This window comes from Neophocaena asiaeorientalis, unplaced genomic scaffold (genome assembly GCF_003031525.2).
Source record: "Neophocaena asiaeorientalis asiaeorientalis breed wild unplaced genomic scaffold, Neophocaena_asiaeorientalis_V1.1 scaffold680, whole genome shotgun sequence".
NCBI lineage: Eukaryota > Metazoa > Chordata > Mammalia > Artiodactyla > Phocoenidae > Neophocaena > Neophocaena asiaeorientalis.
The window spans coordinates 451,919-466,129 of NW_020171816.1; the positions used below are offsets into that span (position 1 = coordinate 451,919).

The window sequence follows — 14,211 nt, forward strand, 5'->3', positions numbered from 1 at the left end:
GCCTAGCCACTCCGCGGCATGTGGGATCTTCCTGGATTGGGGCATGAACCCGTGTCCCGTGCATCGGCAGGCGGACTCTCAACCACTGCACCACCAGGGAAGCCCTACTCTTTCTTAATTGCTATAATTTCATAAAGAGCTTTGCTATTGGGGAGGGCAAGTCATCTTTCATTACTCTTTCTTTAAATTAATATCATATTACTATTTATAGATTTATCCATTTTAGAACTAACCTATACATCTTATCACAGAAGGTAAGAATGTAACTTTTTTTTTTTTTTTAAAGAAGATGTTGGGGGTAGGAGTTTATTAGTTTATATATTTTTGATGTGTTGGGTCTTCGTTTCTGTGCGAGGGCTTTCTCTAGTTGTGGCAAGCGGGGGCCACTCATCTTTTTTTTTTTTTTTAAGTTTTTTTAAAAAATAAGTTTCAACATTTAAAAAAAAATATTTATTTATTTAATTTATTTTTTTGGCTGCCTCGAGTCTTAGTTACGACACCAGGATCTTTCATTGAGAGCTCGTGGGCTCTTTGTTGTGGCTCCGGGCTTTTCTCTGGTTGTGGCGTGCAGGTTTACTCTTTAGTTGTGGCACGTGGGCTCTCTCGTTGAGGCACGTGAGTTCAGTAGTTGTGGCGCACGGGCTTAGTTGCCTCGCGGCATGTGGGATCTTAGTTCCCCCACCAGAGATTGAACCTGTGTCCCCTGCATTGGAAGGCGGATTCTTTACCACTGGACTACCAGGGAAGTCCCTTTCATTTCTCTTTGACATTGCTGTCTAGCTACATTACTTGGTCTTTACTCCTCCATATGAATATAAAGTCAGCTTGTCAAGTTTGTCAGAAAACTCTCTTGGAATTTTTATTGAAATTGCATTATATTTCAATATCGAGCCCCCCCCCGACATGAATATGGTGTATTTATGTCTTCTTTTAGGTTCTTCAGTAAAGTTTTATTTGTCATAATTTTTAAAGATTCATATGTACTTTATATAGTTTTGGTTGCTGTTGTAAATGGGATATATTTAAACAGTTTTCATTTTATAATTGTTTTTTGCTAGTATAGGAGACTACTATTGATTTTTTTTTCCTTTTTATTAAGTCCTGACTTATAGTAAAGCTATACACAGCTCAGTGGATGTGTATAGTACTCATCTGTGTCACCTCTACCTTCGTGCCCCTTCTCAATTAGTATTTTCCCAGAGAAACCACTGTTGTGGTCTTCATAATTTTGAATTTCATATAAATAGAATCACACCACATGACCTCTTTTGTGTCTAGATTCTTTCTTGCTACATCACACCCGTGAGATTCATCTGTGTTGTGTTTAGCAGTAGTTGGTTCTTTTTCATTTTTCTGTAGTATTCCACTGTATGAATATACCACAATTCACCCATTTTAATTTTTTTACAGAATTAAATATCCCATTTATTAATTTATAAACCATAATAACACCTGACAGTCATTTTACCTCACCAACAGCTTTTTCTTTGAAAAAGGAAAACAAATTAATATATAAATTTCAGCAATATCAGAAACTTTATTTTACTTGAATTAGAACATAATTCATTTCGGAGTTCAGTTGTATGTTCAAGGAGTTAGTAACTATAACCAGAAAGCCAACCTAACTATTGTTAACTAGTGTCTTTAAAGTGCAAATTTATTTTCATTTCTTGCTGTACACCAGTGGAAAAAATTCAATTTCAGAATCTCAGCAAGTTCTTCTTAAAAATAGCCTCCTTCCCATTTTATGCAGTGAAATGTGGAACCAAAGTTTTTTAAAGAAAATGAAGGACAAACAAATATAGACTTCTGTAGCTGGTGGTATACAAATTCATAGGCAGAGCAGTGGAACTCCATGACCTCTGGGGGAGCAGTCCACTCATAAGCTGACAAAATTTTAACCATTTTAATATAAACTTCCAATGATCTAAAATAACTGATTGAAACAAACTACATTATTTCCTCTCTGAACATCAGTCACCAGGATATATGGAGGGAATTGCTGCTACTTAAGCCCCTCTTACTCCAGCATCCACATTTGTGAAGAATGTCTGCTGCTCCTTTTCCTCAAGTATTTAGACCTCTGCTCTGCTCCTGAGGCTGGTGACAGTGTTGAATAAAATGCAGCTATTACTGAAAACCCCACAAGCTAAGCCAGTGGTCCTTTCATTTGGGCACAGTCTTTTTTTTTTTTTTAAATAAATAAATAAATTTATTTATTTATGGCTGTGTTGGGTCTTTGTTGCTGCACGTGGGCTTTCTGTAGTTGTGGCGAGTAGGGGCTACTCTTCGTTGCGGTGTGCGGGCTTCTCGTTGCGGTGGCTTCTCTTGTTGTGCAACATGGGCTCTAGGCCCGCAGGCTTAGTTGCTCCGTGGCATGTGGGATCTTCCCGGCCAAGGGCTCAAACCCGTGTCCCCTGCATTGGCAGGTGGATTCTTAACCACTGTACCACCAGGGAAGTCCTGGGTCATACAATTTTAATCACCACATGATTTTGCCAAACGTTCCAAAGCCTAGCTTGGTGCTATACTTTTCCTGCCTCCCCTAGAACCTGATTCAGACCCCAGTGCAAACAACCCAGTAAGAATAGACATGGTAGTCAGAACACAGTGGTCTTGTCTACTCTAATGCATAATATTAAATAATATTCTTGATTAATTTCCATTATTCAAGGTTGTGTTAATCAGATAGGAGCTTTACTATTAAATACTGAAATGTATCATGTTTCCACAATGGGAATTTTCTTATTTTTAAATATTTTAAAGTAAAATAATTTTCAATCCAATACACACAATGCTACAAACTATTTCCATAGAAAATGGCAGTTTCCTTTTCACAAAAACAAGATTTCCTCACCAAATATTCTATCTAGTCATGGCAGAAATGGTGAAGTCTCATCAGAAAAAGAGTGAACAGGTACTCTTGCGGCAGCACTTAAAACACTGATTCTGATTTCTGCTCTAGACTGAATATTTGTGTCCCTCACAAATTCATATGTTGAAACCTAATTTCCAATGTGATGGTGTTTGGAAGTGGGACCTTTGGGGCTGATTAGGTCATGAGGGTGGAGCCCTCATGAATGGAATTAATGCCCTTATAAAAGAGGCCCCAGAGAGCCCTTTCATCCCTTCTACCATGTGAGGACACAGTTACTCATCGGACATCAAACCTGCCATTGCCTTGGTGTTGAACTTCCCAGCCTCTGGAACAGTGAGAAACAAATTTCTGTTGTTTATAGGCCACGTAGTCTATGGTATTCTATTACAGTAGCCCAGACGGATTAAGACAGTTTCCTAAGGATTCTTCTCCAAACCCTAAGAATGTAACTCCTTGTAATTACTTCCTTTCAGTACTCCGTAATGCCCCCAAAATGAGAAATGCCCTATTTATGCCAAGGACAAAAAGGTGTAGAGAGGAAGGAGAATAGTACATTTCCCTTCAACTCTGAATCCGGGCAAATGCCACTTCAGATTTTCATGTCAAAGACAGATTTTCATGTCAAAGAATTAGGCTGTAGGAATTAAATACTAATTGCAATTGCTTTTCACTTCTGCATGTTTGTCAGTCACAGAAAAGGGCCATTGGGATGACTGGGGAAAGTGGGAGCCTCTTTGCGTCCTGGAGATGCTTTTAATAAATGCCAGCTTTCTGCTGGTCTTAGAAACTGGGATAGCAGCTCACAAGTTCCTCCACACTGTATGGTTCCTGGGTCTGTCTGAGTAGTGGAATTAAAGTGGCTCTTTTGTGGGACTTCCCTGGTCTGAGAAGTGGAATTAAAGTGGCTATTTTGTGGGACTCCCTGGGACTTCCAGTGGTTAAGACACCACGCTTCCACTGCAGGGGGCACGGGTTCGATCCCTGGCTGGGGAACTAAGATCCCGCATGCCACACAGCATGGCCAAAAAATAGGGGGAAAAAAGTGGCTAATTTGTAATTTTCAAGCACTATTCTTCATTCCTTTCCTTGACACCCAGGAAACCAATGCTTGCCAGCATAGAGGTCTGTATCTGTAGGAGTTCCACCTTTCCAGAGAAAATTCTTTATGTTACCTGGGAAGTAGACAAGACAGGTAACTTGGAAACATATTTACATGGGAACACATCTACACAGAAAAGTGAAACTTGGCCATGATTTCTGTAGTGATGCGGGTCTAAGATGCCACATAGGGAAAAAGAGTACCATGTATAAAGTTTTCCCCAGGGAAAACCTTTGGAGTTTTGTTTACAAAACCAAACCAAACCAAAAACATATTCTGGCAGGGAGTTTTATTTTTGGTTTGTTTTTAGTTTAGAAACTAACAGTGAGGGCTTCCCTGGTGGTGCAGTGGTTGAGAGTCCGCCTGCCGTTGCAGGGTTCACGGGTTCGTGCCCCGGTCCGGGAAGATCCCACATGCTGCGCAGTGGCTGGGCCTGTGGGCCATGGCTGCTGGGCCTGCGCGTCCGGAGCCTGTGCTCCGCAACGGGAGAGGCTACAACGGTGAGAGGCCTGCGTACCTCAAAAAAAAGAAAGAAAGAAAGAAAAAACTAACAGTGAAACCCATGGCAGTGAAACCAGAGTCCCTCATGATTGCTGTTATGTGATATTTTTGATACTTTGTAGCTTTTAAAGAATTCACAAGTTTTTCTTTTTTTATATATTTTTGTTTTTATATGTTTTCTTTATTTCGAAAAATTTTTTTTAATTTTATTTATTTTTGGCTGCGTTGGGTCTTTGTTGCTGCGTGTGGACTTTCTCTAGTTGCGGCGAGCAGGGGCTACTCTGTTGTAGCCACCAGGCTTTTCATTGCATTGGCTTCTCTTGTTGTGGAGCACAGGCTCTAGGTGCGCGGGCTCAGTAGTTGTGGCTCGTGGGCTCTAGAACGCAGACTCAGAGTTGTGGCGCACAGGCTTAGTGGCTCCGCGGCATGTGGGATCTTCCTGGACCACGGCTTGAACCCATGTCCCCTGCATTGACTGGCGGATTCTTAACCACTGCCCCACCAGAGAAGTCCCTTCTTTATTTTTATGGCTGCGTCAGGTCTTATTGCAGCATGTGGGATCTTTTCGTTGCAGCACGCGGGCCTCTCTCCAGTTGTGGTGCGTCGGCTTCTCTCTAGTTGTGGCATGTGGGTTTTCTCTCTCTAGTTGTGGCGCGTGGGTTTCAGAGTGCCTGGGCTCTGTAGTTTGCGGCACACAGCCTCTCTGGTTGAGGCGCACGAACCCAGTAGTTGTGGTGCATGGGCTTAGTTCCCCTGCGGCATGTGGGACCTTAGTTCCCCAGCCAGGGGTTGAACCCGTGTCCCCTGCGTTGGAAGGCGTATTCTTTACCACTGGACCACCAGGGAAGTCCCCACAGGTTTTTCTTTATGCTAGTAGTTTCTCAAGTCTAGAAAAGACTGCAGAAGCTATTGACATCTTGAATGGTATAAACTACTTGAAATCAGGTCAATGTATTTGCAGAGCACAGTCTGCAAAATCTTTGAGAATTAATTACACTCTGGGAAATATGATTTATTGACTACATGGTATTTAGATCCGTTTGTAAAAAAAAAAAAAATAATGAGCAGTAAGGTCCTGAAGTGGCAAGAGTATCAATTTCTTTTATGGTCTGCCTCCTGTTGAAGCATTGTAGAATCAGTTCTAAACTAATTATTTGGATATTTGGACAGGTTCATTTCTACATATGAGAGAATGAATTTTCTGTTGGTCAGGTTCTTTTTTAGTATCTTGGTACCAGCGCTATGGACCAGACATAATTCACATTCTCTGCCTTCAGGGACACTTTAAAGATTATAGAGCAACATTTTTCATTTTGGGGCTTATGGAGAATATGCCCTTTGTCATTAGTGAAAGAGCTTGTTCTTCATTTGTTGGAAGTTTCCTTGTTGTCATCAGAAAACAGTTAGTGACCTCTTTATGTGCAAAGTGTATTAACTGGAGATCTGGGGATTTTGATGCAACTATTTCTGTCCTTTCATTTATGATGGTTTTGACTGCAAGTGACAGAACATCCTAATGTGACTGGCTTAAAGCATAAAGGGAAATTTATTTTTGTTACATAACAGGATATCCAGTACTTTAGTGACAGCATCATGGGCCCTGATTTTTATTTCCTGTTCTGTATGCTCAGCATGTTGGCCTTGTCTTAGGCAAGTATCTTTTAGAGTTACAGGGTGGCTGCAGTAGTCTCCGATATCACGTGCAGACAGAATAATATCCTGAGAAAGAGGAGGTACCCCTCTCTCGTGTTAAGAGCAAGGTATCTTTTCCCAGAGAATCCCTGGCCAACTTCTCCTCATCTCATTGGGAAGAAGAGAGTCACATGCTTTTTCCTAAATAAGCTCGTAAGAACTGAGGTACTATTCAAGATTCTCCCTGAGCTAGAATGGAATTTCACATTCCCTTGAGGTTTGGCTGCCTGAACAAGATTGGGACTCTATTAGGAAAGGAATAGTGGAGACAGACACCATCATCCATAGCCCTCTCAGTCCACGGTTTTTACAGCAGGCCTTGGTGGACACCAGCCTTCAGGAACGACCTCTGGTTGTTTATCAAAAAGAGTCAGAGCTTTTGCTATTTCCAGAACTTTCAAGGCTGGGCGGTAGGTGAGTCAAGCCCAAGCCCTTCACCTATGTCAGCATATCCCACAGGGTTGGCAGTGGGTATGTCTTCATGAGGAAACTTGAAGTTTCTTCCTTCAAGTGACATACAAGGCTCCACACCTTGTAGGCCAGGGCTTCACAGAGGTTGAGAGAGTTCTGGGCACTTACACTTTTTCAGGTTCCCAGTTTATTTAAAAAGAAATGCCAAATCAGAGCTACAGAAATGTGGTATATTTTACATGTTTACTTCTAAGAAAATATTTCAAACACAAAAACAGTACCATGATTTTATGTAGACATCAAGGGGAAACAAAATATCAAAAGTCTACATCTGACTGGAGATTGAACTTCTTCCTTTCAGTCCTGTGGGGGCTGCAGAGGATGCCACGGATCTCTCAGAGTCCAGGGAATGGCCCTAATGTCCAACTCTTCTGGGGCACTTGGCACTGTTGACCCCTCTCCTAAACCAGATACCCACTGACCCAGGCTAGAAAGTCTGGCACCTTCTTGGTATCCCATCTGTGGTCAGAGGCAATCCCAGGGTGAAGAGGAGCCAGGGCAGGAGCCAATTGACATTGCTAACTAGAGTCCACTGCCACAGTGGGCACCTCTAGGAACCCTGAGATAAGCCTTCCACAATTGCTTCCTGCCCCCGCTTTCTGCCCTAAGCACTGCCACTGTGCTTTCATATTTTATTTTCATATCGTTGTGCTTTTACTCACTGTGGTCCTCTTCCTGGAATTATTTTAATTCATTCTAACAAACCTCATTTTGAGTACTGCCGTGTGCCAGGAAATGCCTTGGATCCTAGATGGAGTTAAGAGAGAATGGTTTGGTGGTGGTGACAGATGACAAAATAGATGACAGTACAGTGATTTATTGCTGCCTTAGAGTTGGCACAGGGTGCTGTAGGAGTCTCAGGGGTGTACATCGAACTCTTGTTTCAAGAGAATGGAGTCTCAGAAAACTCCCTGGGGCAGGGAGTTGCCTTATCCTGAAGGAGGACTAAAAAATGAATAGTTTTAAAGTGGTGCTGATCTGTTTGTGGGAGCGGGAATGGAGAATAATTTATTTTTGTTGATAGTGGTGAAATAGAACATAGTTTCCTGGGCAGCTTTGGATTAAGAAAATTTTGCAGTTTTGCAACAGTGTTCTTGTATAGCTCATTTTGCCCATAATTATGAGGTTCAGAAAAAAAAGTTTATTATCTCTTGCAGATAAAAGCATATTTCTACTCTATATTTTCTTTTTCTTTTTTAGTCTTGATCTTTCAGATGTCTTGCCTACTACATTCCTTTTTAATTTTTTTAAAATGTTATTGAAGTATAGTTTATTTACAATGTTGTGTTAATTTCTTCTGTACAGCCAAGTGACTCAGTTATACATATATATACATGTTCTTTTTCATATTCTTTTCCATTATGGTTTATCACAGGATATTGAATATAGTGCCCTGTGCTGTACAATAAGACCTTGTTTATCTGTTCTATATATGATAGTTTGCCTCTGCTATCCCAAACTCCCAATCCTTCCCTCCCCCACCCCCGCTACCTACTACATTCCTAGTTTTTTAAATATATTCAGTATTAAGTTGCCCACTATATTAACTTTCTTGAGAGAAGACTGACATTAAAAGGAGGTTATTTAAGTACAAAGAGCTTTTCTTTGTCCTTAGAGTCAAACAGAAAGGGAAGCTCTGTGGTGCTAGACATGGTCATAAATTGATGGCCATAGATTTAAAGTAGAAGAAATATGAAGCCTAAATTCCTTTCAGAAAAACAAAACATTTTAAAAAACTATTTATTTATTTATTTTGGCTGTGCCAGGTCGTATTTGTGGCATGTGGGATCTTCGTTGCGGCATGTTTTTTCGTTGCGGCATGCAGGATCTTTTAGTTGTGGCATGAGGGCTCTTAGTTGCGGCTTGCAGACATCTTAGTTGCGGCACGTGGTCTTCTTAGTTCTGGCATGTGAACTCTTAGTTGCGGCATGCATGTGGGATCTAGTTCCCCCACCAGGGATCAAACCCAGGCCCCCTGCATTGGGAGCACGGAGTCTTACCCACTGGACCACCAGGGAAGTCCCAAAACAAAACCTTTTTATGCTTCTGCAACTCAGGAAGGAATGGCTTTCCCTGTCTGGTCCTTGGCACCTTCAGCAGAAAAGTTGGGAATCTAGAGTGACCTGATTTCTCAGGCAAAAACCCTTCCTTTGAGTCAGGGAGAGACCCTTACCAGTACTGAGTATTGTGAGAAATCCAAACAGAGTGAGTTGGTGTTGCTTTCTGTTTTTTTCTTGAGCTCTTAACTGAATGTGAAGTGAACAGGGATAGTTGCCTTCCTGATGGCTATAACATACTGTAGCTCTAAAATCAAACCCTTTAGAGAACTTAGAAGGGATCTGAGAACTAGGAAAGGAAGAGAATATGGGCTTCTGTGCATAAAAAGACGGATGGAAGAGACCAAAATTACATCATTCAACAAAAATTGACTCAGCTACCTCTCATGCATCAGGCAGTGTTGTACTTACTGGGGAACACATAGCAGGGAACAAGACAGAATCCCTGTTTTTCCTCAGGAGTGGATATTCTGTGAACTCCAGGGAAACTGTGGCTTGCCTGGTGTTTTGATTCCCTCTTTTCCTCTCTTCCCTCTGTTAGGAGAGAAGAATAAGCTGAACAGACTCTGACCGTTGGTTTTCAGCTCGCCAGGACCTTCTACCTAGCTCTCCTTTCCTGGCTCATGTGCTGCATCCTCTGCTCTCAGTGTGCAACTGGCCCCCAACGCAATGTGTGTTTGTCAAACCATGGAAGTGGGGCAGTATGGCAAGAACGCAAGTCGGGCCGGAGACCGGGGAGTCCTCCTGGAGCCCTTCATCCACCAGGTGGGCGGACACAGCAGCATGATGCGCTACGACGACCACACTGTGTGCAAGCCCCTCATCTCCCGGGAGCAGCGCTTCTACGAGTCCCTCCCTCCCGAAATGAAGGAGTTCACCCCTGAGTACAAAGGTCAGTCACTGGCCAGTTTGGAGACGGCAGCAGCTTATAGGCCCTCAGCTCAGTTTTCCTTGTTCTGATGGCCATGTGGTGTGATTGTAGGTCTCTGTTGTCTCAAAGCAGCAGAGTCACTTTGTTAAGCAAAATTTGAAGCTGAAACCATCAGCAAGGTCTTTAGATCTTGAAAATTGAATTCATTGATAGGTAAACCTGAGAAGAATTCACAGCATTAAGTCCCATTGGTGAAGAGCATGCTGTTGTCAAGGAGGTTTCCCTGTTTGCTGGAATGGTCTAGGAGAGAAGGGGCAGCACTTATCTGGTCCCAGAGGAGGAAGAATTGGATGCTTTCCAGGCTAAGGCGATGAGACAGCTGGCGAGGAGGCTCTGTGGAGCTTGTGTATGTATGTGCTGGGGGATGAATTGATGGTAAGAAATCTACAGAAGGATTGGGGCCTGGAGGGTCCTAACTTTTAAAGGAAAAATAATCTGTTTTAAAATGTAAATTAACTTTATAGACTAGAACCCCGTGAATATATACCAGAATTTAAGGTACTTGATTTTCAAATCTGATTTTTGTCACTATGTTTATATACTTTTATGATTGCCCCTCATGTTGTAAGTTATGTTTTTTGTGTTCTGTTCTTTGTTTTGTTTTGGCTGTGCCACATGGCTTGCGGGATCTTAGTTCTCTGACCAGGAATTGAACCTGGACCACTGAAGTAAAAGCACCAAGTTCTAATCACTGGACCGCCAGGGAATTCCCTGTGTTCTGTTTTTTTTTTCTTAATTTATTTATCTAATTTATTTATTTTTGGTTGCATTGGGTCTTTGTTGCTGTGCAAGGGCTTTCTCTAGTTGCAGTGAGCAGAGGCTACTCTTCGTTGCAGTGCGTGGGCTTCTCATTGTGGTGGCTTCTCTTGTTGCTGAGCACGGGCTCTAGGTGCATGGGCTTCAGTAGTTGTGGCGTGCGGGCTTCAGTAGTTGTGGCTCGAGGGTTCTAGAGCGTAGGCTCAGTAGTTGTGGCGCATGGGCTTAGTTGCTCCCTGGCATGTAGGATCCTCTAGGACCAGGGCTCGAACCTGTGTCCCCCGTGTTGGCCAAGCGGATTCTAAACCACTGTGCCACCAGGGAAGCCCCTGTGTTCTGTTTTTTAACTTTTCCAAAGCAGTATGAATTCAGTCATGTTTGTACCATCCTTTACTTGGGGGATCCTCGATTTAGAAAAACCAATCCATATTGGTATTGACTTTTGTTTCCTTAAATCTTTAATTGTGCTGAAATACACATAACATAAACATTTCTTAAATTATTTATTTATTTTTGGTCACGTTGGGTCTTCGTTGCTGTGCGCAGGTTTTCTGTAGCTGCGGTGAGCGGGGGCTACTCTTTGTTGCGTTGCGCAGGCTTCGCATTGCGGTGGCTTCTCTTGTTGCGGAGCACGGGCTCTAGGTGTACAGACTTCAGTAGTTGTAGTGCGTGGACTCTAGATGGCAGGCTCAGTAGTTGTGGCGCACGGGCTTAGTTGCTCCGCAGCATGTGGAATCGTCCCGGACCAGGGCTCGAACCTGTGTCCCCTGCATTGGCAGGTGGATTCTTAACCACTGCACCATCAGGGAAGTCCACGTAACATAAAGTTTAACCTTTTTTTTTTAAGTGGACACACCTTGTCTTTTTTTTTTAATTGAAGTATAATTGATTTATGATGTTTGTTCATTTCTGCTGTACAGCAAAATTAACCATTTTTAAGTGTATAATTTAGTGGCATTAAATACATTCACAGTGTTATATACCATTACTATTATCTATTTCCAGAACTTTTACAGCATCACAAAATCTCTATACCCATTAAATAACTCCCCATTTCCCTCTCACCTCCCCTGGTACCCCCTAATCTACTTTCTGTCTCTACAAATTTGCCTATTGTAGATATTTCATACAAGTGGAATCATGTAATGTTTCTCCTTTTGGGTCTGGCTTATTTCACTTAGGATAATGTTTTCAAGGTTCATCCACCTTGTAGCATGTGTCAGAACTTCATTTGTTTTTATGGCTGAATACTATTCCAGTGTAAATATATGCCACATTTTGTTTATCCGTTCATCTGTTGATGGACACTTGGGTTGTTTCCACCTTTTGCCTATTGTGAATAATGCTTCTGTGAGTATTTATCTGAGTCTCTGTTTCCAATTCTTTTGAGTATATAGGAGTGGAATTGCTGAATCATATGGTAATTCTGTGTTTAACTTTTCTGAGGAACTGTCAAACTGTTTTCCATAGTGGCTGTACCATTTGACATTCTTACCAACAGTGTTCCTATTTCTCCACATCCTTACAAACCCTTGTTTTCCATTAAAAAAAAAAATTATAGCCACCTTAGTAGGTGTGAAGTGGTGTCTCATTGTTTTGTTTTTATATGCATTTTCTTAATGATTAATGAATGATGTTGATGTGCCATTGGCCATTTGTGTATCTTCTCTGGAGAAATGTCTGTTCAACTCCTTTGTGCAGTTTTGAATTGTATGGTTTGTTATTATTTTCAAAACAGAATCAGAATAATATCAAATTTGGAGGAATAAATATTCTAAGGCTGCAAAACGAGAGAGAAGCCAGAATCACACACACTGCTGTCTCTAAGTGGCTAAGAAACAACAGTTATAAATGCTTTATAAATGTAGCTTTAGCTACCTACTTATCCACACTCAACACATCCATGGCCAAATCTTCTGCTATAAATATGCCAAAACCAGAAAGAGAACTACAAGCCCTGTTAGCTCATGGAGTTCTTCTGATGCTCAGGGAAAAAAAAAAAAACACTTAAAATGGAGTTGAGCCCCTGGCTCCAAAGAAATGTTTTCTAAATCACAACCACCAGAATTGGAACAAGTTAGAATTTCAAGGTGCCACCCAGGGAAGGATTGTCAGTCATATATTGGTTCAGTTTTTCCCCCAACCTTCTCTCAGACTGGGGAACAGAAGTCTTTAAAAGCCATAGCAAATCCTTAGTATCTACCTGATTTTTTTTTCCCTCAGGCTGCATTTTCACTAGGGAAGAATAAATACACTTTCTCAAAAATACAACTAAACTAAAATTGATCTCTTCTTTTTAAGTCAAATGAAGTCCAGTTTATTCAGAGAAAATGGAAGATATGATGGGTCCAATTCATGTATTTCAAAGACTGATACTATAGGGTTTTTACCTTTTTTTGTTTTGATTTTGGCTGTACCGTGTGGCATGTGGGATCTTGGTTCCCTGATCAGGGATCAAACCCATGCCACCTGCAGTGGAAGTATGGAATCTTAACCACAAGACCGCCAGGGAAGTCATTTACTTTTTATTTTGAAATAAATTTAAAATGACAGAAAAGTTGCAAAAATAATAAGAGTTCCTCTAATGGTCCCATGATACCGATGTACCAAGTAAAGCCCTGTCATTGTGTGGCTCACCTCTCTGTGTAGATGCACGTACTGGCTCCCCAGTATGCATGGCAGGACCATCAGCCCCGTGCTAGATGCAGGAAGAGTCTTCAACCTCTTGAGTTCCGCCAAGATACTTTATTTTAAAAAAAAAAAAAAAGATACTTTATTTTTTCCACCAAGGTGATATTCTAAAGTATCATGAATTGAAAGCTGTAGTCGATGGTCTCTCCAAAATGATTCAGATGCCAGATGTGGATTTGGATATTACCAACATAATCCAAGCTGATGAACCCACTGCTTTAGCTACCAATGCATTGGGCTTAAATTCAGTGTTTGGAAGAGACTACAGGGCACTGAAAGACATCTTGATCAACACAAACCCAGCCACCCCTCCCTTCCCCTCTCTCTGCTTGTGTTGCACTGGCTGCTCTGTGACCACTAGAGTCCTCTCTACTGTTCACATACATTCAGTAGTCAAGAGCACACTAGAAAACCTTCTTAAGTGCTGGGATTTACTCTTAATTTGGAAGAATGTGCTAAAGACTCAGATGAAGTTCAGTATCCAAATGATGTATCCCATTGAAGGAGAAGGGAACATGCACATTTTCTGTTTGGCCAGAAGCATAATGCTGTAAGTTTAACCCTTAGATAGCTGGGTAGATAGAGCTATTTTTCAGCTAGAAGAGGGAAGCCAGTGTGTTCTGCTCCATGAATTCAGCTTTTGGGAAGAGCTCCTGGCTTCTTGGGAATGAACTCACTGTGGCAGAAATTGTGTTGTGGTCTGTTCTCCAGCAGACAGGAGGCTGCAGTGTGATGGTGCCAGCCAACGTGCAGAAGTGGATGAGGACCTGTAAAAACCTGGCCCTTTTTAACACTGCCCTTAAGTTCCTTAAGTGAATTTCAGTACCTGATTTTAAAGGGTTTAGATTTTAAGTATGATGCTGTTTCATGCCGATTGTTACTAAAGAGACTTATACTAAAATCAGAGTCTTTACTTAGGCTGGTAGTCTAGTATCAATAAGCAAAAGCATCATTAAAAAATATATAACCATAGTATAATTTATAATTACCAAAGCTAGGAAAGGAACATTGGTATAATACTATTAACTAATACGTACATTTTATTCAAATTTTGGCTGTTTTTCTACTTACAAATTTATTTATTTTGGGCTGCATTGGGTCTTCGTTGCTGCGCACGGACTTTCTCTAGTTGTGG

The 14,211-nt window shown here is 41.5% G+C and overlaps 1 protein-coding gene and 1 pseudogene across 9 annotated transcripts in view; both read left to right on the forward strand.

The window, feature by feature from the left end:
- Positions 1–14,211, forward strand: part of IP6K1 (inositol hexakisphosphate kinase 1) — a 70,900-nt gene that overhangs the window by 40,160 nt on the left and 16,529 nt on the right. For 5 of the 9 annotated variants that reach the window (XM_024738033.1, XM_024738054.1, XM_024738044.1 and 2 more), the window contains one exon: positions 9,240–9,590. The exons of 2 other annotated variants lie outside the window; for them this stretch is intronic. In XM_024738033.1, coding sequence (XP_024593801.1) covers positions 9,368–9,590 — 223 coding nt within the window. In that variant the 5' untranslated portion in view covers positions 9,240–9,367. Of the gene's footprint in view, positions 1–9,239; positions 9,591–9,730; positions 9,980–14,211 lie in introns of those variants that run through there. 2 more of the 9 variants (XM_024738077.1, XM_024738083.1) reach the window with 2 other exon arrangements.
- LOC112395050 (aminoacyl tRNA synthase complex-interacting multifunctional protein 2 pseudogene) lies at positions 11,982–14,148 on the forward strand (annotated as a pseudogene).